At 41.4% G+C, this 26,048-nt stretch overlaps 3 protein-coding genes across 4 annotated transcripts in view; 1 reads left to right on the top strand and 2 right to left on the bottom strand.

Moving 5' to 3' along the window:
- The window catches only part of HERC5 (HECT and RLD domain containing E3 ubiquitin protein ligase 5), a 48,863-nt gene extending 28,058 nt beyond the window's left edge, over positions 1-20,805 (top strand). Inside the window, exons 14-23 of one of the 2 annotated variants that reach the window (XM_070263424.1) lie at positions 2,978-3,091; positions 4,041-4,145; positions 5,686-5,856; positions 7,411-7,554; positions 8,481-8,647; positions 12,537-12,603; positions 13,512-13,582; positions 15,249-15,432; positions 15,513-15,615; positions 17,776-20,805. In XM_070263424.1, the coding sequence (XP_070119525.1) occupies positions 2,978-3,091; positions 4,041-4,145; positions 5,686-5,856; positions 7,411-7,554; positions 8,481-8,647; positions 12,537-12,603; positions 13,512-13,582; positions 15,249-15,432; positions 15,513-15,615; positions 17,776-18,044 (1,395 nt within the window). In that variant the 3' untranslated portion in view covers positions 18,045-20,805. Of the gene's footprint in view, positions 1-2,977; positions 3,092-4,040; positions 4,146-5,685; positions 5,857-7,410; positions 7,555-8,480; positions 8,648-12,536; positions 12,604-13,511; positions 13,583-15,248; positions 15,433-15,512; positions 15,616-16,859 lie in introns of both variants that reach the window. The other variant, XM_023637736.2, reaches the window with a different exon arrangement.
- Positions 20,806-23,254: 2,449 nt separating this feature from the next.
- Positions 23,255-23,973, bottom strand: PIGY (phosphatidylinositol glycan anchor biosynthesis class Y). The gene has a single exon (XM_005608629.4). The coding sequence runs from the start codon at positions 23,971-23,973 to the stop codon at positions 23,758-23,760; it is 216 nt and encodes a 71-aa protein (XP_005608686.1). The 3' UTR covers positions 23,255-23,757.
- On the bottom strand, positions 23,255-25,808 carry PYURF (PIGY upstream open reading frame). The gene is made up of 2 exons (XM_023637735.2): positions 25,508-25,808; positions 23,255-24,224 (listed from the first exon to the last, which is right to left on the bottom strand). The coding sequence occupies exons 1-2, from the start codon at positions 25,708-25,710 to the stop codon at positions 24,083-24,085; spliced, it is 345 nt and encodes a 114-aa protein (XP_023493503.1). The 5' UTR covers positions 25,711-25,808; the 3' UTR covers positions 23,255-24,082.
- Positions 25,809-26,048: the final 240 nt, after the last annotated feature.

Here is a 26,048-nt window from a genome sequence, read left to right as displayed (position 1 = left end):
TGGACAGAAGGGAACCCTCATACACTGCTGGTGGGAGTTCAAACTGATACAGCCACTATGGAAAACAGTATGGAGATTCCTTAAAAAATTAAGGATGGAACTACCATTCGATCCAGCTATTCCACTGCTGGATATTTATCCAAAGAACATGAAAACATGAATGCATAGAGATTTGTGGACCCCTGTGTTCATTGCAGCATTATTCACAATAGCCAAGACTTGGAAGCAACCTAGGCGCCAATCAAGGGACAAATGGATAAAGAAGATGTGGTATATATACACAATGGAGTACTTCTCAGCCATAAGAAATGATGAAATGTGGCCATTTGTGACAGCATGGATGGACCTGGAGGGTATTATGCTAGGCGAAATAAGTCAGAGGGAGAAAGTCAAATACCATATGATCTCACTCATGAGTAGAAGATAAAAACAACAAACACACAGAAACCAAGATCGGAGTGATGGTTACCAGAGGGGAAGGGAGGAGGGGGAAAGGGGTGATTAGGTACATGTGTGTGGTGATGGATTGAAATTAGTCTTTGGGTGGTGAACATGATGTAATCTACACAGAAATCAAAATATAATGATGTATACCCAAAATTTATATAATGTTATAAACCAATGTTACAGCAATAAAAGAAAATAAAAATTAAAAAAAGAAGAAAGGAAAAATAAAAAACTGCCCTTTGAGTTTTTGTTTCAAGTATTATGTTTTCCACTTCCAAAAGTTCTTATTGGTTCTTTAAATTATTTTCTTCGTTATTATTTATGATTTCTTCATCCTTCTCTTATTTTCAAGCTTTCCTTTTACGTTATAAATCTAGTGACCTTATAACTCTGGTATCTGAAGTCTCTGCAGGTCAGGTTTTGCCATCTCTTGTTCCTGCTGAATCTTCCTCATAGTGCCTTCATTACTATGTGATTTGTGACTGTGTGTGAGTATCTGTGTGAGCTGACCATTTTCCTTGGAACTTTATCTTTTGGATTTCTTTGGGGGGTGGGTTTCTCCAGGGAGAATTTGCTTCTCCCAGGCCCCTGGAGACACCACCAGATTGGTACTGCATTTTTTTTTTAAGGTATACTTTTTTGGTGAGGAAGATTGGCCCTGAACTAACATCTGTTGCCAATCTTCATCCGGCTGTTGGTTTTTCTTTTCTCCCCAAAGCTCGAGTACATAGCTGTATATCCTAGTTGTAAATCATTCTCTGTAGGACGCTGCCACAGCGTGGCCTGATGAGCAGTGTGTAGTCTGCGCCCAGGATCCAAACCAGTGCACCCCAGGCTGCCAAAGTGTGGCGCTTGAACTTAACCACTCGGCCATGGGGCCAGCGCCTGGTACTACTTTGAATTAAATTCTTGGCTTGAAGCTTTTTAGATCTCTGGGTGGTATGAATTTGGTGTACAAATTTTCAGGAGAGCGCTTTTGTAATCACAAATCCTATAGGCGACATTTATTCCCCAACTCAGCGCCATAACCAGCTGTAATTTGCCTTGTCTTGGAGTCAAGGTGGGGTGGGTTGATGTAGGAGTGGAGGGAAGAGCTTGTTTCTTTCTGGTTCCCCCTCACTCTGATGGTTTAGCCCTTCTGGGTCCCACATTGACGAGGTGAGGTTCTACTGTTGGCTCCCTAATTTGAAGGGAGTTGGAGCTTTGTCTCCTTTCTCTAAAGGCCCAACCATTAAAAACTGAAGTTCATGTACACCAGGTTTGGCAAATACTCTCAAAGCAAATGCCACCTTCACTTAGTTTTTGACCTAATTATTCCATATCTACTTACAAAATCAGTATTGCGTTAAAAAATGTTTGCTTATGGTTTATCTTGTATTTCTGGTTGTTTTCAATGGATCAAGTTGCCTAATCTATCATACTGCTAAAAAAAAGTCTGCCATACTGCTAAAGACCAGTGCCTACCCTTGGCTATTTTTAAAGGTTTTGTACAAAATAGAAAGATTTGTAAAAAGTAATAATTTGGGTTTTGAGAAATTTACTGAAGAACTCGGGGAAAGTGTATTCTAGTGAGCTTGTGCCACTTAGGAAGAGAATCCTGAGAAATACTGAAGCAGCAACGAAAGAAGTCCTCAAGGGATCCTGCCTTGTCCTCTGACTCTGACAGGTGACATCAGAATTGCCCCCACCACCTCTGAAAGGGGACCACAGGAAGCCACGAGGATGCAGCACCCACTTTCTCCGTGACTCTGGGGACACTGAGGTTGTTGACAGTGCAAGGCTGAGATCAGCAGGGTCCAGAGGGCCGTAGTCACAGGGGTGAAGCAGCTTCAGCATGCTTCGGGCGGTGGGACTGGGAGGCCTGGATCATTTGGTGTTCTGGGCCAGAGTCACTAAGAATATTCCAGATAAATGTCTTAACTTACACAACCAAGAAGGGCCTTTAGAAGACCACCTGAGAGTTAGTCATTTATACCAGGACTGTGCCCATCCGGGTCAAATACTGATGGCCATTCATGACCAGAGCATCTCGTGTCATTATCAGTGTCTTCCATGACTGATGGTTAGCGCTGTGCCAGCGGGTTCGCGTGCATGTCATAATAACCCTGGGCATCCTGGGATGGAACGCTGGAAAATTCCCCCATGGTTTAAGAGGAGAATGTCCAATATACGCCTTGCCAGAGGGAACATTCTGTAAATGGTCTCTCGTTAAGCTCTGAAGAACGACATGAAGCATTGGGCCTTAGAGTACTTTGGAGTCATGTTGCACTGTGTTTTTCTTTGAATTAAAGTTCTTTAAAACTTTTCTATGAATTAGAAATAACTGGAAGTTTATCGTCAATTTCTATTAAATCTTAGGTATTCTTTATGTTCCTGAAAATCTGGGGCATTGGCAGTGGAGGAATTGAATAGAACTTTATTCTGGTTGTTAAAAGACTGTTTCATTTGCTATTTATTCTGATAATCTAATTAATAGCCATTAAGCAAAACTGTATATATAAAACTTCCTCACGGTCATATTTTATTTAAGGTAAACCAGAGTAATTGTCAAGTGCCTGAAAATATTTTCGAAGTAAGCGAACTCACGCACTGGCTTGATTTCTATGGAGACGTGTATAAAAGGTCTGCTTGGAAAATGAACTCAGTAAGTGTGGCGTGTTTACAGGGGGTATTGATCATCAGTGAGTTAATGCATGCAGCTGTGCTGTAACACTTTCATGAGTTTCCACAACTCCTTGCACTTTGCAGAATGGTCCAGTAGAAATAGCAAGGCTTGTGGGAAAAACAAGACAGACCCCCTCAAAACCTATGCAGCTTTGTAGCCAGAGCACCAGCCGAAAAGTGGTTGCTCCCTGGGGCACTAGCTGGGATCAGCCAGGCCGGCAGCTCGTGGAGAGCGCCACGAGAACATGAAAATTGCCCAGAAACCAAAGGTAGAAATCTTTGCACACTCTGATTAGAGCACTGGTGGTCCCGAGACAACACAGCTGGGAGTGGAGCTCTGCCCCTCAGGTGGCATAGAGGGCAGCGTGACTCACCCAGAGCCAGCCCTCTGGGGCAGCCCTTTGGGGAGGATACCCTGGGTGTAAGTACTCCTCTTTTATTTTCTTAAAATAAATCTAAAGGGCTCTTGCCGCCAGTTCAGCAGCACCTACCTGAGGGATTTTTCCTTTTCCCTGAAGGTTATAATTCTACTCCCAGCACATCCATCCTTGTCTGGCAAAAATCATGTATGAGCTAAGCAGCTGTCCACATTGTCTCCTTCCCCTGTTTATCAAATGCATCTGAACTAATGCACATTTCAGAAGTGCAGGCTGCAGTAGGAACAGACTCTTTGGGAAAGTGCTTGGAGTTTATAATTAACCACTAAATTAAATGAGCACTGAAAATGCTAGGTTTATATACCTTTCATTAACAACATGTAAAACAGCGTCTTAGAATTTTATATGCCTAAGTACAACTGACCAGCAGTTTGGATTGCTTTGGCTCTAAGTACTGAGACCTTAAACTATCAGGGATTAAAGGCTGTGGGGAAAGGTGTAAGATTTCTCTCTCCTTTCCTTTGTCAGAATCGTTGTCATTTCTGTTTTTAGGACACTTCAAGAGACTCTCCTGTCGTATTCAGTCATTTTCCATTTATCTTTAATATTCTGTCGAAAATTAAACTACTGTATGCAGACTCGCTTTTAAAAATATGGGTACGTATGCCTATTGCTTTGTCTTCATTACCAAATCAAATGATAAATAAACGCCTTCTGAAGCGTACAATATTTGAGGAGTGACAAGGGAGCCACCCAATGGTGAAACGAATGGTCATAGCATTCAAGGAGCTTGTAAGCTAAAGACGAAGGCAAGAAAGACTCTCAAATTTGGGGTGGGTTGGCCTTGAGGCATCTGAGGGCCTCAGTAGCAAACCTGGAGCCTGGGCAGCTGGCCTGGCAGTGGGGCTTTTCCCTGGAGGTGGTGCCTGTGGTCTTCTGAATGGCACTCAGGAGGCACAGCAGACGTGGGCCTGACTGGGGTAGGCTCCAGGATAGAAGGAGGGCCCATCTAATGGAAAAATGAGCAGTGAGAATAGAGGGGACGGCAGTCTTGAAATCTGGACCCAGATAAACGACTGGTGCCCTGTGATGGTGCCATAATAAACGTGTGTAGCAAGTATCCCCCTTTCAGTGTACTGTCACTGGCTGAGTTGGTTCTGTTTGTCAGCATATCCAGCAAAGTGGTTTTGAACTTAAAATTGGACAATTGAAAAGGCCTTGGGAAACGTACCTTATTGCCTTTTTTATAAAGATTAAATTTGTTAACATAGGTAAAGCATTTAGAACAGTGCCTTGCATGAAGTAAGTGCCCCAAAGCATTAGCTGTTATTATCATTTTTACTCTTAATATGCATCTGTATATGTATGAATAATATTGCAATATATGTCATAAAAGCAGATACTTTCACATAATGCAGTTACTGTAATAAAATAGAAAATTGACTTATGACTTCCAAGTATGACCGTTAGTGAAATATTTGACAAAGGAAAATAAAAGGAGGAAAGACATAAGAACTTTATTTTGCTTCAACTCTCGTGACTGTTCTCTCCTGATTTTAAGCAGGCTTCCAGTAATAATTTTATAGAACTGGTATTTGGCTACTCCTTGTTTTGCTAAGAGCCACAGACTTTAATGATACCACATTGCCGTTTGGTTTCAGAGGGACAGTCTGTGTGTCTGTCTGTCTCTCTCTCAGATTAACTTGTTAGATTATCTGTCGCCTAAACTCTGCTGTCTGGGTTCTCCTCCTAGAATAGGATGTCTGTAGAGAGGTCTCTCCTGCTGGAACTTTTCCTGCAGCAACTTCCTTTCTAAACTTCTGAACTTCTTTCCAAATGAGAAGATTGTGTTTCAGCGCACTGCTTTGCTCTTTACTGATGGGTCTCTTTGCCTGTTGTGGTCCTTAGCTTTGGCTCCTGAAGTGTTAGTAATTGTGTTTACAGGATAAAGTAGTCCAATGGAGCCTGCAGTTTTTCCTCCTCTCCCAAGGTGGCTCTGCAATGCTTCCCACTCCTTAGGTCTCCTGTTTCTTCTGCTCCCTGGGGGCGAGTCCTGAAGGTATAGCTTAGCGGTATAAATAAGGCTCTTCTCATAAATGTTTGTGACATGCACTTAAACTGAACCAGTTTATTCCACTTTATAAATTTCTCCTTAGAGCAAATGGTGAAATGAAGTGAAACGTGTCTGTTTTCCTAGGAGAAAGAACAAAGACGCTTTATGACACTGGATGGAAATGTGGACCCAGGAGAGCCTGAATTAGCTCTGTCGTCCTCCTTTAGTCTAACCGTCAGAAGGAGTCACCTGATTGAGGACGTCTTGAATCACCTAAACCGATTTGAGAATGAAGATCTGAGGAGGGAGTTACTGGTAAAGTATAATAAAGGATAAACTTAGTGTTTTTGCTGCTGAGAGAAGGAACACGTGGAAGAATGTAACAGTGGATCCTACATATTTTTGCACAAAGCTAAAATCTAATGAACTCATGTGATTCTAACCTGTGTCAGCCAGCCGGTCCACTCAGTTATTTTAGTTCCACTTTTATATTTCGTTCATCTATTTTTAAAATGTAGGTAACATTTGATGAGCAGTTACCATATTCTAGACTGTGTGAGGCATTTTACATGTGTTATCCCATTTAATCTTTCTGACAGTCTTGTGGGAAAAAGGCTTTGTGAGCTCAAGGAGCTGCCCACAGGACAGCGCAAAGTAAAGGTTTGACACTGGTCTTATTAAGAGGTTTTAGCTAATTCACTGAACGTGAATTGAATGGAAGAGGTGTTCATCTAAATAAAGAAGTCAGTAAAAGGAGCTTTTTGGAGGTGTTAGTGATCCATGGAGATGGAAATGTGGAGCAGGCCTTTGAAAATGAGTGGGTGTCAATCAGGAGAGAAGATAAAATGGATATGAAGGTTAAATGCCTGCAAGCGATAAATGAAGTTGAAAAAGAAAATGAGCATCTGGGGAAAGAGCAGAGAGAAAGGACAGAAGTGCCGGCATAGAACTGTGGAATCTCTGGTATTAAGGGGTGGGGGGGCAGGGGGAGAGAACTAAAAATCTAAATAGTGCTTGATAAGAGAAATCAAGGAGAAAAGAGTGTGAAGAAAGAGAAGGTGGTCCGAGTGTAGAATGAGTTAGTGAAATCGGGGAGATGAGACACGAGGAAAATCTTTGGAATTGGGGATTCTGCAGGCTTTTGGTCCTCTTGGAGAGAACCATTTAAGTGGAGAAATGGGTTTGGAAGTTGGTGTACATTCTCCAGAATTTGGCAACCTGGAGTAGAAGGAGCCAGTAGTGCCTATATCTGAGACAATGGTGTTGAGATTTTTTTTCTTTTAAGAATAAGGGAGACCATAACGCATTTGTAAACTGAAGGGAAGCCTTCCAAGCAGAAAAGGCAGGAACAGAGTGAGTGATTGAAGGGGCAGATGGGTTAGGATAGAATCGTCTTGGGGAAGGATTGATGTCAACAGGTGGGATACCGCCTCCTGAAGGAGTAAAAAACCAAGCCGATAAATGTTTTACACATGCTGTTTTTTCAGTTTTTTGAAAATCCTAATATTTATGATTTTTTAGTGTTTCTTTTCATTATATTTAATGTACCTTATGACTATAATAATGATGCCATTTGAGGGCAATTTAGTGGTAAAGACTTCAGGCTCTGAGGTTTGACAGACATAGGATTAAAGGTAGGCTGCTCCGCTTAGCAGTTGTATAACTTTGGGAAAGTTATTTAAATTCTTGAAGCCTCTTCACCCTCATAGAATTAACGGGAATCTTAAATATGATAGTATGAGTAAGATGCCTACCACAGTGCCTACTTGGGTCCACAAATAATGTGAGCTCTTACTGTCATTAACTGAGATTTAATACATAGCAATACAGAACTCCAGAAGTGATGCATTATTTGCTCTGTTTCCTCAGGTTTCATTTAGTGGAGAAATTCCACTTGACTATGGAGGAGTGAGGGCCGAGTTTTTCCACTGTCTATTTGAAGAGCTGACCCAGCCAGAATATGGGCTGTTCACATATCCCGAGGAGGCCTCCTACATGTGGTTTCCTGTCAGGGTAAGTCGTGTTTGCTTATGGTATTTCCTGACAGAAAAGGTATCACGTTCCATCGAAAATTAGGTTGTCTAGACTGTTTTATATTAGGAGAGGAATTATTGATATAATTGTGGAGATAAATTTTAATTCTAAAAAGGTGATTATTTTCTCTAAAATGGGGTCTGCTTTCCCTCAGTTCCCATGCCGACACAGGAGAACTTAAGCAATATATGTTTTTGACCATTTATAGAAGGTCTAGATAAAAATGAACCTTTCCTTTCTCAGGTGCCCATTCTGTGTTTCAGTTCTGTTTTTCCTGATGAATTTGAAGACAAAGGCTATGAAGAGAAATTGTGAAAAGTTTAGTTTGTGAGGATTACTGAGCCTAATGTGTTTCTTTTTCTGTTAATGCTTTTATTTATTTTTTATTTAAATATATTTTACATATAACATTGTGTAAGTTTAAGGTGTACAACATGTTGATTTGATACATTTATATATTATAATATGATTGCCACTGTCGTGTTAGCTAGCACCTCTGTTGCGTCTCGTAATTATTATTTCTTTTTAGTGGTTGGAATAATTAAGACCTAGTCTCTTAGCAAATTCGATGATTACAATACAATACTGGTGTCTATATTCATTACACTGTGCATTAGATCTCTAGGACTTATTTACTACTCATTGCAGTTTTTCCCCCTAAGCAGCATCTCTCCTATCCCCTTGCCCCCCAATCCTGTTAATGTTTTTAGTAATCAAAACTGTGGCAAGGATTTAGATCGACTTAATGATTGAATATAAACCCTAAATATTCCTATCTCAGGCTTTTTGGTTTTAATTTGTGATTTGATTTTGTGAAAGGGAAAAAAAAGGTTTACCTAACATAAATATTCCAAGGTACTAGTAAAAATTCATAATACGTTAGGATTTTTTTTCTCTCTTTTCAGCCTAAATTTGAGAAGAAGAGCTATTTCTTCTTTGGGGTTCTCTGTGGACTTTGCCTGTTCAATTGCAATGTTGCCAACATCCCTTTCCCACTGGCTCTGTTTAAGAAACTTTTGGACCAGACGCCATCATTGGAAGACTTAAAAGAACTCAGTCCTGTTTTCGGAAGGTTAGTAAATGTAGTTCCTTTTCAGAACCCCATCTAATGTTGATTTAGATAAATGTTTAAACATACACACACCGCAGTAATATTTTCATGCTCAACAGTAGCATTCTAGGAACTTTAACCCATTTTTAACTTTGGCAAGAATTGTTGGATATTAATTTAACTTTCTAAAATTAAGAAAAGTTGATTGTTCCTATAATTAATCCTCAATGCTTGCATTGATCTTTGAACTTCATGTAGAAACAGTCATGGACAGAGCACAGGTTACATCTTGGTGCAAAATCTGCAAGTGATGTTTATTTTAAATGTTGCTTCATATTATCATCTTTAAAGTGAAAACTTTAAAACATTCTAAATTAAAAGACAAGCTGGCACCTCTCAAAAAAATATTGGTGTAATAATAGAAAGGGTTAAGATCCCTGCTGTATAAAGTGTTCCTACATATCCGCAAGAAAAATTGACAAAGTATACAAGCAGGCAACCCACAAAAGAAGCAATAGACATGGGTCATAAATATTAAGATGATCAATCTCACTAGTGATCATGGAATGCATATTAAATGAGAGGCTAATATGTACTTCAAATTGACAGTGGTTAGAAATACTGATGCTATATGGTGTTAGCGAGGATTTAGGAAAAGGTTCACTCTGATTTCAGGTATGGTTAGTGGAAGTGGAAGTTGGTAACTCCTGGTAACTCCTTCTCAGAGAACAATGTGGCAGGACTTACCAGAATCAAAATTTGTTTACCCTTTTGACCCCACAATTCTACCTGTGAAATGTCTAGACACTTCACATTCAGAAATACACAACCATGCAAAGATTTATGTATACTAATGTCTATTGTGTCATACAATTCATAATATATAGACTACCTAAATGTTCTTCAGTAAGGAAATTGTATATTTTTGGTATATTTATTCAATGGAATACTATTTCATAGCAGTGCAATACTTCAAAATCTTTATTCTTTAAAAAAATGAGAACAGTAGTCTGATCCTGTTATTATTATCCTCATGTTACAGCTGAGGAAACTGAAGCACAGCTTAGGTAACTCGCCCCGGGCCCTGGAGGGACAGAACCATGATTTGAACACAGACAGACTGGTTCCCATTCCAACTATTAATCATTATACTAATTATACTAGTAAGATAAGGAAAAAATATCAAAAGCACAAGATTTGGAAAGGAGGTTGGAAATTTGTTGTTACTTTTTACTGAAAACATTGAAAATGACCTGACGTTTCTGCCTAAGACGACAATAAACTTAATGCACATAAACTGAGCAAAGGTGAAGGGCATTACATCTGTGTCAGCATTTCTCACACTTCCAGATCTTCAGACTCTCTTCAAAATTATTGAGGACCCCAAAGAGCTTCTACTTATGTTGGTTACATTTGTCAATATTTACAGTATTAGAAATTAAAAGTCATAAATGTTTTAAGTAAAGGAATACACACATACTCACTGTATTAGCTATCATTATAGCCTCTGGAAAACTCTTTTCTATACCCATGGCAGAATGTGAAAGAGGCAGGTCACATCTTAGTGTTATTATGAAGATAGTTTTGGCCTCATGGACCCCTGTAAAGGCCTCAGGGATTCCCAGAAGTTGCTCATCTGGGTCACACTTGGAGAAGCACTGATCTGTGTGTTCAACAAAATTCCAATTTTAATCCCAGAAGGCTTTTTATAAAACTTGACAAGCTGACTCTGAAATTTATTTGGATGAACAAAGGGCCAGGAATAGCCAGAAATAATTCATAAGGTGAAAACGGATGAGGAACTTGGCCTACCATATATGAAGAATTATTGGAAAGCCGTATTAATTAGGACAGTATGGTATCGGCGTAGGTTTTCCAGTGGAACAGAAGAGAGCTCAGAAACTGACCCATACACCTATGGAGCTTTGTTAGAGGCAGTATGTTAGATCAATGGGAATAGGAGTGCTATTCAGTTAATAGGAGTACTGAAAAAATGAGAGCAGATACCTTATGCCATATACAAAAATCAACTCCATGTGGATGAAGGACTTAAATATTAAATGCAAAAATGATGAAAATAGGGACAGATATCTCTCTCACCTTTGGAATTCCTTAAGAAAGGCATAAAAAGTACCAACATTAAAGGAAACATTGATAAATTTAACTGCAGTAAGAGTAAAGTTCTCTGTTCATCAAGAGATAACTTAATGAAAGAAAAAAGACACTCTTCAAACTGGTAGATAATTGTAACACGTTTAGGGGGTGGTAGAAAAGTGGGAGTGGGGAGGTATCCCCTGTAGGTAGGTATAGGGTATTATCAGTGTTTAAGCTCTTGCTTTGGAGGCAAGTTCCCAGGTGTTCTTCATAAACACACCCATAAATAAGCAAATAAGCCATCCATGGATATATAATGAGAGAGGATCACGAACCAAGGATTAGGATGAATCCAATTTTGTCAGCTGAGTTCCCTTTGCTCTCCCACACCCTTGGAAAAAATGCAATGAATAAAACATGGTCTGTTTTATCACAATTCCATAATAAAAAGTCCAGTGGGGAGCCAGCCCTGATGGCCTGGTGGTTAAAGTTCGGCGCTCTCACCATTCTGGTGACCCAGGTTCGGTTCCCCGTCACAGAACCACACCAGCTGTCTGTCAGTAGCCATGCTGTGGCAGCGGCTCACATAGAAGAACTAGAAGGACTTAGACACAACTATGTACTGGGGCATTGAGGGGGTAAAAAAAAGAAAAAAGAGGAAGATTGGCAACAGATGTTAGCTCAGGGCAAATCCTTCCCAGAAAAGAAGAAAAAATCCAGTGGGGAAAAAGTCACCGTGGATTCCACCTTCTTTCCCAGTGACACATATCCCTTTGGAATGAGTTAACCAGGCTCTTCCAAGTCATACCTGTACCATTTACATAGTTTCTAGCTGCACATATCTCACAGGACTGTGGCTGAGACTGTCATTAGCATATCTTACCTACTATTCTCATTGATGGTAATGTCTTAGTCTCAACTTTACATCCTTATGTCTGCCACTGGGGTGCTTAATAAATGTTTGTTGAGTGAATGAGCAAATAATACAATATGAGATGTGCTACAGTCATATGTTGCTTAATGACAGGGGTACATTCTGAGAAATGTGTCATTAGGTGATTTCATCATTGTGAGAACATCATAGAGTGTACTTACACAAACCCAGATGGTATAGCCCACTACATACCTAGGCTGTATGGTACTAATCTTATGGGACCACCATCATACATGTGGTCCATCGTTGACTGAAATGTTGTTATGCAGCACATGACTGTACTTAAAAAGTATGCGTAAAGCACCATAGGACAACGGAGGATGGAGACACGAGAAGACTGGCTGCTATCCGTTGTGCTATAAGCTCTGTTCTCACAGATGCCTTGAAACAATTAAGGTAGTCAGATTACAGTCTGTCTTAAGCTTGATACTGGAACGGGAGATACAGAGAAGGTCCTTGGACCTACCCACTCCTCATGTTTCCTGCATGATACCCCATGTTTAAAAGAGATCTATTACTCTGTAGGTAAAGTTCAAAAGCTTAAATAAAGGTAACACCAATTTGAATGTTTCAGTACCAGTAAATATGTTATCAATCCTTTTCTAAATAGAAGCCTACAGTCACTGAGTAAAGGACTTTAGGATGACGGGAAGAGAGTGGGAACCAGGTGGAGAACCTGCAGAATTGCAAATAATCTTCTAAACCTCACACAAATAGTTGAGGTCTGGCCCTATTTAGACTGTCAATGTGCAGAGAAATGGGCGTTCTTAAGGACCTGACCTCCCGCCTTCACAACAGTCATGCGCTTGACATTTATTTCAGATGATATATCTAATGATCATGATTACTGACTTCTGAAAAACAAAATTATTTGTTCTTTAGGAGTTTGCAAACACTTCTGGATGATGAAGGTGAAGACTTTGGAGAAGTATTTTATATCCATTTTACTGTGAGTAACAATAAAAACCAGATTACAGATCAGATTTAATCTGATAAACCCTTTACATACTTACCTAAACATGTCACCCTTTACTTTCATTAAAAAATGAACTTCTGAATTAGTTAGCACAAAAGGTTTTATTCCCTTATTTTTCATGAGCTGGGTGTTGTCAGATTTTACTATATAACAAACAACACCTAAGCTTGGTAGCTTAAAACAACAAACATAATTCTATGGGTTTCTGGACTGGACCAACTTGGCTGGGCTGGATAGTCTCCAGTGGCCTCCTCGCTCACCTACGTGGTCGTTGGCAGGCTGATTGGTTTATGGAGTGCCAGCTGGAACAGCTTGTCTCTGTTCCAGTGGTCTCTTATTCTCCAGGAGGCTAGCTAAGGCTTCTTCACAGGATGGTTCAGGGTTATAAAGAGATGAGAGAGAAGATGAACCCCAATGCACAAGCTTCTTTTCAAGCTTTGCTTCTGTCAGATCCCACTGGCCAAAGTAGTTCACGTGGCCACACCCAGATTCAAGGGCAGAAGAAATAGACTCTCCTTCATGATGGGAGGTGTTGCAGAGTCACATTGCAAAGGGGCATGAATACTGAGATGGGAGGAACTTGGGGTCATTTTTGCAAGTCTGCCACACTAGGTCTATACTTTATAAAGTGAATCCTGAGATACTTCCAATTTTTTCAGTAGTTTTAAAATAGATCATCTATCTCTTTAAGTTCTTTTTTCATTCTGCATGACATAAAGTGGTCGTTTTTTATTTGTACATTCCTTGCTAGTTTTTATGACAAAAATGGACGTTTCTGCAAATTCTTGAGGAAAAGAAGTATGCTTTAAACTGTTTTTGTTGATGAGAGATTGTTGAGGATTATTTTGGAGATAGTTATCTGAGTTCATTTGTGGTTGCAGGTGCATTGGGACAGAAATGCAGAAGAATTAATTCCTAATGGAAGTGACATAATTGTCGACCAGACTAACAAGTAGGTACAAAGAAATGAAATATTTGTTTTGTTTATACACTATATTTATTTCACTGGGCTCTGAAAATTCCTTGTAGTTATTATAATTTTCCAATAAGGCAGAGAAGTTTGTGCGTGTTGTATGCATAGTGTGTCTCCTGGAGTTCCTATTCTGGTAGGGAAGGAAGTAGCTTTCTCAGAGAGGCCTTCCCTTAGCTTCCTGTCTAGAATGATACCACTGACCTCTCTCTTTATCCTCGTACCTTGCTTTACTTTTTCTTTTCATATCACACACTACCTACCTTTAGGATTTATTTGCTTATTTACTTGTCAGTATTTTCCCCACAGTCATGAGCTGCATGCTGGCAGTGACCCGGTCTGTGTAGCTCACCATTGTGTATCCAGTACCTGGAGTAGTCACAGTGATGCCTGCACCATAGCAGGCACTTAGTATTTGTTAACGTTATTAGATGTTACCATGGTATCTTGACTTGCCAGCACCTTATGGGATGCCATATCAAGGGAACGTTCCCTTGATAGTTGGTCAGAGTAGCAAAGAGATTTCTAGTGAGCATTCTTGCCTAAGCCAAATGTTTTTATTTTTTCTGAGGAAGATTTGCCCTGAGCTAACATTTGCACCAATCTTCCTCTATCTTTTTTTTTTAGTATATGGGCCACCACCACAGCATGGCTGCTAACAGCGTGGTGTAGGTCCACGCCCAGGAATCAAACCCAGGCCACCAAAGTGGAGCATGCTGAATTTAACCACTAGGCCACCAGGGCTGGCCCTTTTTTCAAAAAAATTTTTTAATCATTATTTTTTTTAAAAAACTTTGTATTGAAGTATAACATACATAAAAGTGCACAAATCATAAATGTACAGATCAAGAAATAGAGTTCCAGCTTTATAGTATATTTTATGAATATATCCCAATTTATCCACAGTATTATTGATGGATGTAATAAGGTTCTCTGCCTCCTGACAGCTACTTTTTGCCTGGCCCTGTCCTGGAAAGAACCGGGACATGCGCAAAGGGAAGAATGGCAGGTCAAATGCTGGGCTCAGCTCGGTGAGCTTCCCTTCTCTCCTCTGTTCAGGCCTCTAGAGCCTTGACTCAGATTTGGAAGCCTGGAGCTGGCTGTGTTTTGTATATTATCTGGCTTTTTTAGTTCTTCTCACTGAGAGAAGAATTTGCTGCAAGCTAGTCCATCATAGCTGGAGGTCTAAATCCCCCCTTTATTTGTGTTGAACCACAATTAATATTAATGACTCACTATGACAAATTCAGAGCCTACAGTAGAGTATAAAATAAAATGTGACGTTTCCCCAACTCCAAGCCCACTCCCCAGAGCTAATCCTGTCGGCAGGTCAGGTTTTATTCTTCACAACTTTTTTTATTCTAATCTGTGTCAATTCTCTTAATGGTGTAACCTTGAGCAATCACATAATTTACTCTCTCAGTTTCCCCTTCTCTAAAATGTCATAAGATTCTGCCTCAGAGAGTTTTATGAAGATTAAATTGGATAGTATATGAGAACTAGCTGTAACAATCCCTGGCATGTGCGCAGCACTCAATTGTTAGGGGTTCCAGCTCTTCTTTTCTGTTTATCATCCTCTTCCCACCCCCTCCCCCAGTTTTGCCCAGGGTGTTGCAGTAAGCTGAAATCATTTCTTGTTTCATTAAAGGAGAGACTATGTTTCTAAGTGTGTCAATTACATCTTCAACATCTCTATAAAGGCAGTTTATGAAGAATTTCAAAGAGGATTTTACAAAGTGTGTGACAAGGAGATTATTGGATTTTTCCATCCTGCAGAACTCAAGGATGTGATTATTGGAAATACAGATTATGACTGGGAAACATTTGAAAAGGTACATCATAAAGACCAAGTAGTTTGAATTTAAATTTCTTTTCTATTTCCTGAATTCCTTTTTTTTGCATTTTCCTTTAGAATGCACGTTATGCGGGAGGATATGACAGTTCACATCCCACCATAGTGATGTTTTGGGAAGCTTTACACAAATTGACTTTGGAGGAAAAGAAGAAATTCCTTGGTGAGTATTACATTAGGAATAGATCTATAATCTTAGGTCTTTTTTATGGGGTAAGAAAATCTGGTTTGTCATAGGCACCATTCACGACAAATCATAGTTGTAAGAGGCATTCCTAATCCAGTTGAATGTCCTCAGTGCTGGTTGTCCCAACATCAAAAAATAAATGTTAGGAGCTGGCCCCATGGCCAAGTGGTTAAAGTCTGCACCCTCCACTTTGGCAGCCTGGGTTCGCCAGTTGGGATCCTGGGCATGGACCTACTCCACTCATCAGCCATGTTGCGGAGCCATCCCACATACAAAGTAGAGGAAGATTGGCACAGATGTTTGCTCAGGGCTAATCTTCCTCACCAAAATAAAAGTAAATAAATAAATGTTAATATAGGTCTTTTTTCCTGTGACTTCAACCCTGCCTATTGCTTTAAAGTTTTTCTTTTCAACCAAGCTAACTATTGAGACTTTGTTCTGTAGTCGTGTCATCATTCAATCATCTATGCCCTGTGGGATTAGCCAAGCTGTAGAATGTCCCTTGTCTCCAAGCTATTTTACCTCACCTTCCAGATTTTGATCTCAGTTTCATGCCTACTCAGTGGTTTTCCTGAGACTTGTTTAATGACTTTCTCTCTCACTTTCTTATGTAATTTTGAGAAACATTTATCTTATTATTTTTGTAGGTAATATGTACGCTGGAAGATATTCAGACTTTTCCAGAAGCCCAACCTAACTTTCCAATCTTACCTCTTAGAAGAAGTCTGTTCCAGCCAAACAGTTCCCTCGTCTCTACGTTCCTGAGCTCACCTTGCACCCTCCCACCTTCAGGCTTTCTCTGAAGCTCCTTGCCCTGCCTTGAACCCTCACCCACCTCCTGTTGCCTCTCGAAGGCTTTCCCTCCTTAAAGGTCCAGCTTGATTCCCAACTCTGGAGTCTCCCCATCATCCCAGCCTGATTCTCTCCGTCTCTGCCCTGCACCACTTCATCTACGCTCAGGAGGCACTGAATTCCAGGGCCCCTTGTTTGGCTGTCTTACACCCTTTCCTTTTTCTCTTGCTGTTTGTCGTTTTCTGCATGAGAATCTAATATTCCCAGCCAGACTCTAAGCTGCTTGAGGGCAGTGACTGTGTCAGACTTTGTCCTAATATGGTCCCCAGTGTTGTCTAATGTGGGACTCCACACGTGGGCCCTCAATAAATGTTTTTGAATAAACATGTTTTTTTCTCTAATAAATCACTCAATTTTATTCTTTTCAGTGTTTCTTACAGGAACTGACAGACTTCAAGTGAAAGGTGTAAAGAACATGAAAATAACATTTTGCTGTCCTGAACATTTGGATGAAAAAGATCCCATAAGAGCACAAACATGTTTTAGTGTCCTCTACCTCCCTAAATATTCTACAATGGAAAGAGTCGAAGAAGCACTTCAAGTAGCCATCAACAACAACAGAGGATTTGGCTGACCCCACTTCACACTCTTTACCCCTTTTTGGAAATATTTTCAAAAATAAAATGAAGAACTCAAAAATTAACATAAAAGTCTTGCTGACTGTTCGGGTGTCTCCCTGCTCTTTTAGACTCGCTGTTACTGCAGGGAGAGCTGTTAGGGTTCAGACTAGGCTGTTAAAACAAGGCACCTCCAAAACACAGTGCATTAAATAAGACGGAAGTTTCTTTCTCTCTCATAATTGTCTCGGTAGTTTGTCCAGAGCTGAAGTGGTGCTTCTCCCACTCAAACTGCTCTAATTAAAGTCACAGGTGACTTCCCTGTTGCAAATTTCAGTGGAAACTTGTCCACTTCTATCTTATATCTATTGCATTTGAAAACACTGACAACTTTCTCCTCAAAATTGTCATCAACTGCTAGACTGTGGCTTTCTTTTTCTTGGCTTCTTTCCCATTTTCTTTCCGTGCTACTCTGACACTCCCCTGACCTGAAGTGCCAGTGTGGTCATCTTCTCTCACCTACACATCCTCCTTATCAACTCCATGGCTTCACTTATTCCTTCCATGCTACTGGTACCCAGATCTCTCTCTCTGACCTCCCGTAACTGATACATTCCAGAACCACAACCATTTTTCTGTGTAGTCTGTGTCTCCACCTGCACGCCCCTTGGCTCCTTAATCTCAACATGTTCAAAAAGAAAATGATCGTTTTTCCTGTATTCCACAGTTTGGAGTGGTACCTCCAGCGTCTCCAGGGAGAAGCCTGCAATCGTCTTCCATTCCTCGCCTTCTTCATCCCCACATTCAGAACGTCAGTCAAGTCCTGCCGATCCTGGTTCTACTTCTCTCTCTAACCCCACTGCCAGTGGTTTAGTTCAAGCAGTCATCATTTCCTGGCCCCTCACTGCAATCGCCTCTCAACTGGTCTCCTTGTATCTAGACCAACACTGTCCAACGGAATGTTCTGTGAGGCTGGAAATCTCATATCTGCACTGAGCACTAAGGTAGACGCCTTATCTACCTGCTGTAGATAAGGTTTAGTCTGAGGAATTTTGAAGACAAAACTTCCATTGGCCGTAGTGGGAAAAACAGTCTAGAGCTGTGCTGTCCAACATGTGGCTATTTAATCAAAATTAAAATTTAAGATTCAGCTCCTCAGTCACATTAGCCACATTTCAAGTGTTCAGTGTCTACATGTGACTGGTGGCCACTATACTGGACAGTGAAGTATGAGCACTTGCCACCGCAGGGGTCTGTAGCATACAAACCCCCTGTAATTTTGCATATGCTTTCTTTTTCCTTTTCTGGGAATGAGAGCCATAGTGTTTTTCAGCTGCACAAATCAAATGATTTGAACATCAGGCAAATAAAGTCCAATTTTGTTAACACTGTGATTACAGCTCCCAAATCCTTCCTGAGGTACCCCCTCTACAGCTCTAGCCTCATTTCCCGCCATTGCCCTGCACACAGTGTACTTCATTCTAGTAGTTTCTAACTGTCTCAGTTTCCTCAGTGGGCCACAGTCTCCTGTTTTCACACATGCTTTTACTTCTGCTTGGAACCCTTGTCTCATCCCACCCCACCCCTCCCCCTTCCTCACCTCCTCTCTCTTCAGTTCCACTTCTGCCTCCACCTGGGTTATTCCCACTTGTTTCCTGGGATTCACGCCAGCTCTCATGGCTATCTCGGAGATGCCATGATGACGCATTAGTAAGCATTTGTGAGCTATGGTCCCTGGCCCAGCATTTCACAAGTGCAGTCCTCCTGCTTCCTGAGTGCTTAGTTGCCAGTGGCCCCATGAGTTAGCCAGAAGTGCCACCTGGTGGCATATGCACAAGATAGCAACCACTTCCAAGTGGAGCATTTCACCAAGAGGGACAGCACTTGGCAAAGGGGACAGGCCTTTCTCCCCACAACTGCACACAGTAGTGAGACTTTCTTAACTCTTGGCTATGCTGGCAATTTCATATTTTCTACCTCACTTAAAACTCCCAGCAGGTCTGGCAGTAAGTATCATCATTTCCATCTTACAGATGCAGAATCTAAAGTGCAGAGATGCTTCCTTAACAGCCCACTCTGCAGGACTGGAAGAGATTGAAGAGGGAGAGCAGGTTATGACAAGTCCTTTTTTGATCCCTCAGAATGGGAAATTCTCACTCAGAAAGCTGGTGGGAAGGATCTTGTTCACAAGGTAGTTAAAGATGCTGCCTGTTAGTGGTGCAGATGACACTAAGGAAGATCACCTTGTTAAGATGCTCTGAGGAGGCAACAGATGGCCTGTCATTGTGAAGTCAGCTAATAATCGGGGAGTGGGGAAGAGTCCCAAGTAGTGAAAGAATGAAACAGTGTTTCTCACGGTGGGTTTACAGTGCAACAATCCGAAGTGGTGAGGCCAGGGTCATGGAGTGTGTGCGAAGCTCGTAAAGGGAAGCTAGTAAAGGAGAGTCCCCATAACGGATAGGAAGCCAGGATGATTTGCTAGTCAGGAACTTGGGAGAGGAACACCAGAACGCTGGTGGAGAATGCCCGTGAAGAATGCCCAGGAAACAGCGTTGTGTCTGAGAGGGTCACTAGAAGTAGCACAATGCGGTGGACAAAATTCAGAAGGCTTAAGACTACATTCCACTCTTGACCATGCCTCGTGACCTCCAGCAAGTGACTTGGAACCACTGAGCCTTTTGCTGGACATTTAGATACTTTTTTTTTTTGGTAACAACTTTATTGACATATAACTCACACAGCATATAAATCAGACATGTAAAGTGTACAACTCAGTGGACTTAGTATATTCACAGAATTGTGCGACCACTGACACAATCAATCTTAGAAATTTTCATCACCCCAGAGAGAAACCCTGTACCTTTAGCCATAAGCACACTCTCCCCTTCACCCCCAGCCCTGTGCAACCACTAATCTCCTTTCTGTTTCTATACATTTGCCTATTATGCTCATTTCACGTAAAGGAAATCAAACAATATGTGATTTTTTTATAAATGGCTTCTTTCACTTAGCACAATGTTTTCAAAATTCATCCATGTTGTGGCATGTCTCAGTACTTCATTCCTATTTATTGCCAAATATTTCTTTGTATTCATACCACATTTTATTTATCCATTCATCAGTTGATGGACATTTGAATGGTTTTCCACTTTTTGGCTATTATGAATGATGCTGCTATGAACATTTGTGCACAGGTTTTTGTGTGGACATACTTTCATCTCCCTTGAGTATATACCTAGGAGTGGAATTGCTGGGTCATATGGTAACTCTGTGTTTAACCTTTTGAGGGACTGCCGACTGTTTTCCAAAGAAGCTTCAGCATTTTATATTCTCACCAACAGTGTATGAGGGCCTGAGAAATCTTCTAAAACTGCAGATCTGTTCTTACGAGTGCCCATGAGGTACAGAAACATTACTTCTAGGTAGCCCTATTTCTCTTTCCCCCTTTTTGTGCTATTATTGTCATTCATATCTCACCTACATGTTAAAACCTAACAAGACTTTGTTACTACTTTATGGAATTTAATGTCTCTTAAAGAAAATGAGAGAAGAAAAGAGAACAATATATTTTTGTAGCATTAGTTATATTAACTTTCTTATTTACCTTTCCTGGTTCTCACTTGTTCCTGTGAATTCAAGTTACCATCTGGTGTCATTTCCTTACTCCAATATAGCTTTGTTCCCATCCAGTTCCTTTGTGCTGTTAATGGCAAATATGATACAGGCCCCAAAATACAATTACATATGTTTTATTTTATACAGTTGTTCTGCAAATCAGTTAAGAAAAAAGACGAAATACGCATTTACACTGGCTTTTATAATTACATAATTACCTTTACTCTGCTTGTGGCCCGCACCTCCTGGGAAGATACCACAACCCTCAGCTAGGAGCTGGGGGAGAGGGAGCCCTGCATCCTTGGCCGCACCCTTCTGGAGGAGCCATCACTGAGCTGACAGGGAGAAAGACGTGGCTGGTGGTTCAAATGCCACAAATTCTGCTGTACTTACCAATATTTAGATTTTCTTATATGTTTCCTCATTTGGGTGTATGCTCTTAGGACAATTTCCAGAGACTTTAAATAGTTGTTTTGTTTATGATTTTCACCAGTTAGGGTTGTTTCACCGGGGAATTGGGTCTGCAGAGCTCCGCTTGCTGCCATTCCATAAGTCAGTATCAGTATCACTTAGTTCTTTACAAAGTGCCTTCACATGTAAACTTTAATTTGTTCCTCGAAATTTTATGAAAGAAACAGAGGAAGGATCTCCAGCCCTAAAGATGAAGGTCAGAGATGTTAGGAAACTTGTCTAAAGTTATAAGGCTTGTCAGAGCCATGTGTTCATGCAGTCAGGCAGGGCTTTTTGCCTGCTCTGCGCTAAGCATTAGATAAAAAATGTTGAACAATTTACTGTCCAGACAGGAGACAGAAAATAGGCAATCACAGTACAAGGTTAAGTGCTAGAATAGAGATGAAATATATGATGCCTTAGGAAAACAGTAAGGCTTGAGTAAGAATTTGAATCCAAGCCTTTCGAGTCCTAAGTCTACTTTTCTTGTAAATAGGAAGAGTTTGCTCAAAGTAAAGAAGTACTGTATAGTGGTTAGGAAGGCAGGCTGAAGCCACACTGCCAGGCAGTTTCCACTCCAGTCCAATTACTGCTGCGTTACCCTCAGTAAATCACTTCACCTTCGTGCTTCAGCTACCTCAATTGGAAAATGGTGCTAATACTACCGACCCTACCCTTTAGGTTATAAGAGTAAAGAAGATTTTGTGTAATAATGCTTAGAAGAGTACCTAGTGGACAGCTTATACATCATATACAAGTGATTGCTAAATAAATTTTACTAGTGAGAAGATGGAGTTCATACTCAGCTCCCCCAGGGGTATGCCTGTCAGCTTCCTCTACAATGATAAAATGCTTGCAAAAGCTGCAATTGTCTTTTCAGAATACAATGCTTATTTTATCAGCAAAACTGTTTTGTTTACACTGACCACAGCGAGGTTTAGGGTAAATTAAAAAGAACAATAATTCCATTCAGGAAATGATGGGAACATCTATAGTCTTCTTGGTTATCTGTATATTGCCATAGGGTAATTTTTTAAATGTGATTTGTTCTACAGTATATACGTTGAACTAATGCAATATAAAACACCTGTAACCTCATGTTTTAATTTTCTTTTAAAAGAGAAGAATCGCTGTCTAAAGCTTTTATTAAACTACCTTAAGATTCTACTAATTAAATTTACATTCAATTCTTTGGTTTCTTTAGGGTAACTACTGAAACATTTGTCTACCTCAAATAGTTATTGTACTATTCTCAATCAGTCTTGTTGAAAGTTCTGGAAAACCAGGAACTATTACTGCATCAAATGCTTATGCCTTTAGTAGTGCTAAATAATCTCCTAAAGCAGGAAAATAAACTGATCTGTGGCTCAAAACATAGCTCTAAGCTCAACAGGACACAACCAGCTTTCTGCAAGACTTCCAACCTCACCTCTACCCCAAAAGGTACACACTTTGCTGAGAAATTATCCTATTTGGGGTATTAAGTGCCTCTTTAAACATAGCCTACATTTTAAAATTTAGAATATTTTTTACATTTTCTCTCCCACACCAAACTCTTGTGACAAAAATAACAAAACCAAAAAACAGTAGTCTCCCTTTACTCGTGGGAGATATGTTCCAAGACCCCCAGCAGATGCCTGAAACCGCGGGGAGTAACGAACCCTATATATACCATGTTTTTTCCTATACATACATACCTATGATAAAGTTTAACTTAAAAATAGGCACATTAAGAGATTAACAATAGTAAAATAGAACAATTATACTGTATAAAAATTATGTGAATGTGGCCTCTCAAAACCTTTTTGTACTCACCCTTCGTGTGATGTGAGATGGTACAACGCCTACAAGATGAGACGAAGTGAGGTGAATGACCTAAGCACTATGACACAGCATTAGGCTACTACTGACCTTCTGACGATTAGTCAGGAGGATCATTGAGCCATGACGAAGGCTGGATGTCAGGACCATACGAGGTCTACTGTTGACCTCAGGTAACTGAAACTATGGAAAGCGAAACTGCAGATAAGTGGGGACTACTGTACCACAAACTTTCTTTATGGAAAGTATCAACACCTTATTTTATCATTACCAATGTATGCATCTGGTGCCAAAGAAATAAAGGAAATCTTACGAACTCAGAATTTTTCACATACATTTTATTGTACTTGTATTGAAATTTCCACTTTATTGTACAGTTTTATATCATACTAGTTGAAACGCATTTCTCTAGAACTCAAACAGCTCCTTTGGAATTATTTCAGTCATCCTTAACATGTGACTTTACCAAAGATTTTGAATCTAAACAAACAAAATTTTGATTATTAACTTTTACATGAATGGGATAAGAAATAAAGTCATCAGATGATGGTTGGGTCTGTTAATTTCCAAGACACTTTGTAGAAATTTTTCTTCTGCTACAGCAGTTATAAATTAGAACTTCAAAAAACAGGGCAGAACCCAAGTACAATAAAAGAAGCTTCTGCAGCATAACCTCCTGCAGTCCCAAGCCTCTGAGAGAAGCGAGGCAAAGCATCTTTCCTGCAAATTAAGTGGGTTTCCAGTATTTCCACGCAGTTGAGCTTTCATTGACAGATGCTCGAGACATATCATTAATAAATACACCCTCTTGGCTCTGGCTGCATTAATTATGCCTGAAGAGTTTAATGCCCATCCAAGTCCAAAGGTGGAAGAACACATAAACTGGGATGGTGACGGGCAAGAGCAGACTGTAGAAGCACAGGCTGGAGGTGCTAGTGCAGCCCTGTGGGAAGTTTTCTTCCACAGAGGCCGAGTACAACAGGCCTGCTAAAGAGACCAGGGGAATAAGGACAGTCAATGTAGGAAGAGAGAGAAACATCTTCTCCCCCACTTAGTAAACGAACCCGCCACGCTGACTTGTTAAAACCTAGATGGTGGTAAGAAAATTGAGTTGGTGTGTGTTTCGTTGTTTTGTTTTTAATTATGATCTAGTGCTGCTCCATCTCTTCTTGCTTCTTATTCGGACGTGTCATCCGAGCTGCCTGCGGTATCATATTAGGAATCCCATCAATAATTGGATAGGCTATTCCCAACTCTTCGTTAATCAATTCATTTGTTGATGCTTCATACCTGAGGGGGAAAAAGAAAAACAAGATGAATCGTGGAAAACAAAATGCTTGGAAGAGCTTGATATTCAATAACCAACACCATTTATCCAATTCTTGGCACAGACTTAATCCCAGAAAAGCACAATTAAAATACTTTCAATTCTAAAAGCAGTAATAGCCAACTGAACTGTTTCTCTTAGAAAGCGAATCTCTAATTCTTCCCATTTTAGTCAGTTTCTCTCATATTTTCTTTTTCACTTTATTCTCAAGCTATGCCTTTATTTTTTTTATACCAGTCAGAAAAGATCTCCCCTTTTATCCAAATATTTCTTTACTCTGGTCAACCCTCAAACCATCCGAGTCAATTTACTACCGGAATAGCCACTAGAGAAAAATTCAACTTCTTCGTGTTATGATACATGCTTAACAGAGCAACCTAACTGATCCATTAGAAGGAAACCACCGAAAAATCAACATGCACAAAACAGAAGTCTGAGAAAGACGAGAGGGCAGAAATGAAACTGGAAAGCGGCGGGTCTGCAGTGAGCTGGTTACAGAATTACCTAAAAGGTGGAGAAAGTGGTAATTTCAAGGTTTAAGAACATTGAATGAGTAATACGTTCATTATGGGAAGAATCTAGGAAGAGAAATGCAAAGAGATGAAAATAAAAATTACTAGCAATCTACCCCCCAAGATAAAGACTGGTAACATTTGGGTGTTTAGTGTATTCGATGTGCAAACCCAGCGTCGTCAAAGTTCAGCGTCGGCAGCTCGGACTGCAGAGCTGCGCAACCCAGGGACTCTAGGTCAAAGACGAAGGGGCCTGTACAAACCCGGCCAGTCCAGAACTAACGCCCAAGGGCAGCACACGGAGCTGACAGGCTTAAGGCCGCCAGGCACTGCACAAGAATATGGAGGCCACCACAATACTTTTCATCATCTTCGCTTAAAAATCTGACCGCCTTGGACTAGTCCTGAATCCCGACAGCGCGTAAACCTGAATCTGAATCACGTGGGATCTTTGTAAGAAAATACGTACTGGCTCAGGCCCCGCCCTCAGGCCTTCCGCTTCTGTCCGCCGGGGACCCGGGAATCGGCATTTTAAGGGTTCCCCGGCGGCGACCCTCTAAAGCTTCCATCCCTACCCGCGGGCCGGCCGTGTAACTCGCTCGGCCCTCGCCGCCCGGAGAGGTACGTGGGAGCCGGCTGGGCCCGGGTCCAGAAAATGGCCGCGAGGACACAGGACGAGCCCGAAGGCCCGCAGCGGCGCGCGGCCCGCCCCCCCGCACGGCGGCCCGTCTCACCGGAGCGGCTTCTTGGAGAGCGGGCACACCAGGAACTCCAGCAGCGCCGGGTCGAAGGCGCGGGCCGGCCCCTCCGGGTCCTCGCTTTTGTCTGCCAACGGCCGCGCCCCGGACGCGTGCAGCCGCCTCTGGGCGGTTGCGGCCGGCGGCGCGCGCGTCCCCCGCAGCGACGAGGCAAGCCGGCCGCACGCTCCCCTCAGCATGGTCCGCGCCCGCGCCCGCCGCCCCGCTGCGCCCGCAGCCGCCCCACCGCTCCCCGCGGCCCGCCCCGCCGGCCAGGCCGCGCCCCCGGTGCTCGGGAAACGCAGTCCCGCGGGGCGGGCTCTAGCGCTTTGGTTCCGAGGGCCCTCCCGCCCGGAGTGGTTTTCCCGCCGCCCGGCTCTCTAGTTCCGAGGCTTCCGGGGGCTGTTTACCGGCTTTACAAATTAGAAACAAAACCGATGCCTAAATCGGGGCGTCCTCAGTTTTCTCCAGGACCTGTCGCAGGGCTGCGGGGAAGCCAGTGGGCGGTCCTCACAGTCACCCGGTGTGAGACTTGGAC

The sequence above is a fragment of the Equus caballus genome, chromosome 3, assembly GCF_041296265.1.
Source record: "Equus caballus isolate H_3958 breed thoroughbred chromosome 3, TB-T2T, whole genome shotgun sequence".
NCBI classification, from domain to species: Eukaryota; Metazoa; Chordata; class Mammalia; order Perissodactyla; family Equidae; genus Equus; species Equus caballus.
The sequence above is the reverse complement of the archived record's forward strand: the minus strand, read 5'-3'. Positions and strand labels throughout refer to the sequence as shown.

Coding starts and splice junctions, on each gene's coding strand:
- PYURF (XM_023637735.2), bottom strand. CDS start 25,710: ATGCTGAGGGGAGCGTGCGGCCGGCTTGCCTCGTCGCTGCGGGGGACG. Junction 24,225..25,507: donor CTCTCCAAGAAGCCGCTCCG/GTGAGACGGGCC, acceptor TTTCCCCCTCAG/GTATGAAGCATCAACAAATG.
- PIGY (XM_005608629.4), bottom strand. CDS start 23,973: ATGTTTCTCTCTCTTCCTACATTGACTGTCCTTATTCCCCTGGTCTCT.